This window comes from Scylla paramamosain, chromosome 41 (assembly GCF_035594125.1).
Source record: "Scylla paramamosain isolate STU-SP2022 chromosome 41, ASM3559412v1, whole genome shotgun sequence".
NCBI classification, from domain to species: Eukaryota; Metazoa; Arthropoda; class Malacostraca; order Decapoda; family Portunidae; genus Scylla; species Scylla paramamosain.
In genome coordinates, this window is record NC_087191.1 from 3,779,467 (window position 1) to 3,784,516 (window position 5,050).

General features: G+C 35.0%; 1 protein-coding gene across 1 annotated transcript in view; it reads left to right on the forward strand.

The window, feature by feature from the left end:
• LOC135092848 (uncharacterized) overlaps nucleotides 1-4,316 on the forward strand; it is a 35,264-nt gene extending 30,948 nt beyond the window's left edge. Inside the window, exons 6-7 of the mRNA XM_063991590.1 lie at nucleotides 1,299-1,442; nucleotides 3,552-4,316. Coding sequence (XP_063847660.1) covers nucleotides 1,299-1,442; nucleotides 3,552-3,710 — 303 coding nt within the window. The 3' untranslated portion in view covers nucleotides 3,711-4,316. The remainder of the gene's footprint in view (nucleotides 1-1,298; nucleotides 1,443-3,551) is intronic.
• Nucleotides 4,317-5,050: the final 734 nt, after the last annotated feature.

The following is a 5,050-nucleotide window of genomic DNA, read 5'->3' on the forward strand; positions in this document are numbered from 1 at the left end:
ACGCATTCTGTGGCTTCTTTGCGTTAACTGTTTATTTCCTGAAGGGCTGAACGTCTACAAAAAGACGTTGAAAAGTGCAGCGTGGTATCATCAGCATATGAATGGATAGGACAAGAAGTTTGGTTTAAAAGATCATTGATGAACAGGAAGAGAGTGGGTGACAGGACAGAACCCTAAAAAAAACAACAACTGTTAATAGACTTAGGAGAAGAACAGTGACCGTCTACCGCAGCAGCAATAGAATGGTCAGAAAGGAAACTTGAGATGAAGTTACAGAGAAAGATAGAAGCCGTAGGAGGGTAGTAGATGAAAGTAGAATAATGTCTTCTTGGTTATGATCAGAAACATGCGAATATCTTGAGAAATAACGTAACGCACCCCTCACCCGCCTTGACGGTTGGCCCTGCTGGCTGCCTCTCACATTTCGTTGTCCCGCTACACCGTCAGAAAATAAGTAAGCTCCCATATCCATTTATTGTGCGGAGCATTTTTATTTTTCTTCTCTCTCTTTGTTTCCATGGTTTGAAAGAACCCATGGAAACAAAGATTGACCTACTTTTAAGATTTCCAAAGAATAACGAAGAAATGGATTAGTGTGCATAAAGAGAAGATAGGGCTTCAGTGGAGTACTTTAGATCTAGATGCAAGTACATACGAAGGAAATCTCAAGTATTATGAAGGACCTTGCTCAGTCTGTTCAGTATTGCTTTGTGAAAGTAAAGGACAGTGTCGTGCCAACACAAATATTATTGACAACTTAACTAAAAAAAAAAAAAAAAAAAAATATATATATATATACGAGTATATATATATATATATATATATATATATATATATATATATATATATATATATATATATATATATATATATATATATATATATATATATATATATATATATATATATATATATATATATTTGGGTATTATTAAACTGTATACAAAAAAGGATACTGCCTTTAATTTTTCATCCATGCTCGAACACAAACAAACAAACAAGCAAACGTTAGTCAGGAAGGAAGGAATTGTTGTGAATGACATTTCGATAAGCTTCTATGAGAAAAAATCTAGTAATATATATGTGTATATATATATATATATATATATATATATATATATATATATATATATATATATATATATATATATATATATATATATATATATATATATATATATATATATATATATATATATATATATATATATATATATATATATATATATATATATATATATATATATATATGCCACAATTAAAGGAATGTGTTTATGGAATGCACCTTCCCCACCCAGGAGTGCTTCCAGCCATACAACACGGCGATGGGTGTGCAAAGCCACTCTCCACTCAAGAGGAGCCTGGACCAAGCCGTGACCTGGGTGGTACAGGCCGGCCTCACCATTCCTTGGGTTCGAGAGACGCTGCTCATTGTTAGGCAGGTACGATGTGGCTGACACTCTCGTTAACTATGATAGATAACTTCTGCTGTCTTGTAACACTACTCTTGAAGATGTTTCACTAGGTTTCCTTCAGTTTTGAATTATCACTATTTGTTTTCTTTAGGGAATGGCACCTTAGTAGGCCCTTTTTTTCTCTCTCTTTCCCTAGGTCAGTGCCCTTCATATATTGGTATTGTTCAATGCCTCAAAAACTTAATTCCTCCATCTATCAACTCGACACAACCTTCCAGACAACTATCCCCTCTTCTTCAATGACACTCAACTGTTCCCCTCTTCTACACTGAACATCCTCGGTCTGTCCTTTACTTATAATCTGAACTGGAAACTTCACATCTCATCTCTAGCTAAAACAGCTTCTATGAAGTTAGGTGTTCTGAGACGTCTCCGCCAGTTTTTCTCACCCCCCAGCTGCTAACTCTGTACAAGGGCCTTATCCGTCCATGTATGGAATATGCTTCACATGTCTGGGGGGGTTCCACTCATACTGCTCTTCTAGACAGGGTGGAATCAAAAGCTTCTCGTCTCATCAACTCCTCTCCTCTAACTGACTGTCTTCAGCCTCTCTCTCACCGCCGCAATGTTGCATACCTAGCTGTCTTCTACCGCTATTTTCATACTAACTGCTCTTCTGATCTTGCTAACTGCATGCCTCCCCTCCTTCCTTTCTTCTTTCTCTCACCCCTATTCTGTCCACCTCTCTAACGCAAGAGTTAATCAGTATTCTCAATCATTCATCCCTTTCTACGGTAAACTCTGGAACTCCCTGCCTGCTTCTGTATTTCCACCTTCCTATGACTTGAATTCCTTCAAGAGGGAGGTTTAAAGACACTTATCCATCAATTTTTGACCACTGCTTTGATCCTTTTATGGAACTGGCATTTCAGTGGGCATTTTTTTTATTAGATTTTTGTTGCCCTTGGCCAGTGTCCTTCCTACATAAAAAAATAAATAAATAAAAAAAATAACACACCAAAAAAGCAAATAAATAAATAAATTAATTAATAAATAATAATAATAAAATAATGCTTTAGACATTAACAATCGTCAAAAAATAAAAAAGACATGTGAGGGTATTGCTTAACATATGAGATAATAAGATGGAAATATTAAAAGTATGCAACAGAAAGTTGAAAAGAGAGAATGTTCAAGAAACAGAAAAAAAGTACAGTTAACATGGTCAGCGCATTGGAGAAATTTGGAGCTGAAAAAAAAAAAAAAAACGATGTGAACATTATGAATGAAATACTTGGTAAATACATGGCATTCATAGTAAAGGAGGGTTCGTAGCTTAATTTCCTCGAAACGCCACACTCTAATAACTGGGTAGCAAAATGTTGGTCTAGCGATAACCCACGAAGGGCAAAGACATTTGAAAAATATTTATGCAGCACTGTTTTATGAACGATTTTTTTTTTAATGTTTAATGATGATGATGATGATGATGATGATGATGATAATAATAATAATAATATTAATAATAACAATAATAATAATAATAATAATAATAATAATAATAATAATAATAATAATAATAATAATGGTAATGATAATAAATTAATTAAGATTTAAATAACGTTTGAACCATGATTTTTAAAGCGTTATAATATGCAATGTTTGAGCTTCCTAATATTAAATAATCCAGTGAAAGCAAGACTTTTTATGTGTAATTTTCAACAGTATAACATTTCAATTATTCTGCTATCTATTTTTTGTTAAGTAGATGAAAATATATGTAGTAGAAAATATATACATGTATTGCTTATTGACTACCTAAGGAAATACAGAAAGCTGTAAAAATCCATCAGGCCTACACGTGGTAGTCGTAGAATGAAACATATCTACCGACTTCTGCCTGTCATCCCCATTTACTAATATGTCCAATCTTCTCTTGAAACTCCCTAATGTCTCAGCGCTAACAACCTGATTATTGAGTCTATTCCATTCACTCCATTATAAGAATGACAAATATGTTAGGCACTATTATGTTCCAATTTGTTTACTTACCAATGTGCACCGAAGACTGTTACTTCTCTCATCAACACAAATCCAAGTCTTACAAGTCATCTTACATATATTTATTTTACCCAGGAAAGGATAGCATCATCCAATGGCTTGGCAGACGCCGCTGTTCCCGAGAGCGATAGTGGTGTCTCATTCAGCCTGGAACACTTGCAGGGCGTGTTCATCATGTTTGGCGCCGGGTGTGGCCTGTCATTGGTTGTGTTCGCTTCTGAATTTCTCCTTTAGGGAAGCTCATAGGCCAAGCGTCTACCATCCTCCTCGCATTGAGCTTGTATCATTCAATGATTAGTTCAGGACACGACGTTCTGAGGATAATGATGTCTTGTTTTCCAACAAACTTTTTCTTATTATTAAGATATTTATCTGGAAAACGAGTGTTTAGCCTTTGATATATTTGTAAATTTTGGAGGAAGGAGTAGGTAAATCTTATGATTCTCAGTGCCTCAAAAGCTTTGCTACTACTCATAATTTTTTATATGATTCTTCTTTAATACTGCTCAACTGTCCTGCTGTTCCAAATTGGGTCATATTAGGCATTCCTTTATTAGAATATAACCTGAAAACTGAGTGATTTATGTAATTCTCAACTTCTGTTATTCTATGTGCGTTCCGCTCTCAGACAGGCACTGAATCTATACATATATGGGCTTTGTTTTGCTTTATTTTGTTGTATTTTTTTATTTTATTTACTGTCTTCTGCATCCCTGATTTCCATGATCATATTCATTATTATCATGTTTCCTGGACACTGTATGTATGTGTCTTTTTCTTATTTTCCTTTTACCCAAAGAACAAGTTGTATGAACATTCTAGTGTTTGTGCTGAAATTGACCAAAATAAGAAATACACATATTCAATGAGGCACTAGCTTTTATTTTCTTTTTATCTAGCTTTGAATGTTGGGCCCTTTATATATTTACTGTTTTCTAGCCGAATACACAATAAAAGAATCGAGAAGCCCCCTCGGTGGTGTAGTCAAAGAATTTCACATAATGAGAGGGAATCGGAGAGAGATATATTGCACCAGCCAGCGTTGTAAAAGAGCAACGGAAATTTCGCCGTGAAAGTGAAAATTCTAAAAGCATGTACATGGTATTAAGAATAGGCAGAATATGAATTGTTACACCATACATAGTTATCACTTACTGAGTTGGAGCCAGGCTGAGGTCAGCTTGGTTTCCATATAAATTTTTCATCTCTTCTTCCTCCTCTCATCGCCGCATTGTGGGAACCAAGCTGAGTTCCCACAAGCTGTTCTTACGGCCTAGGGTAGGAAACGGTGTTTTTATTTATTCCTTTTTTTTTTATTTATTTATATATTTTTTTATGTAGCAGGGGCACTGGCTAAGGGTAAGCCAATAAAAAAAAAAGCCCACTGAGATGTCAGCCCCCGAATAGAGTCCAAAGCAGTATTAAAAAATTAAAGGTAAGTGTCTTGGAACCTCCATCTTGAAGGAGTTCAAGTCATAGGAAGGTGGAAAAACAGAAACAGGCAGCAAATTCCAGACTTTACCAGAGAAAGGGATGAATGATTGAGAATACTGGTTAACTCTTGCATTAGAGAG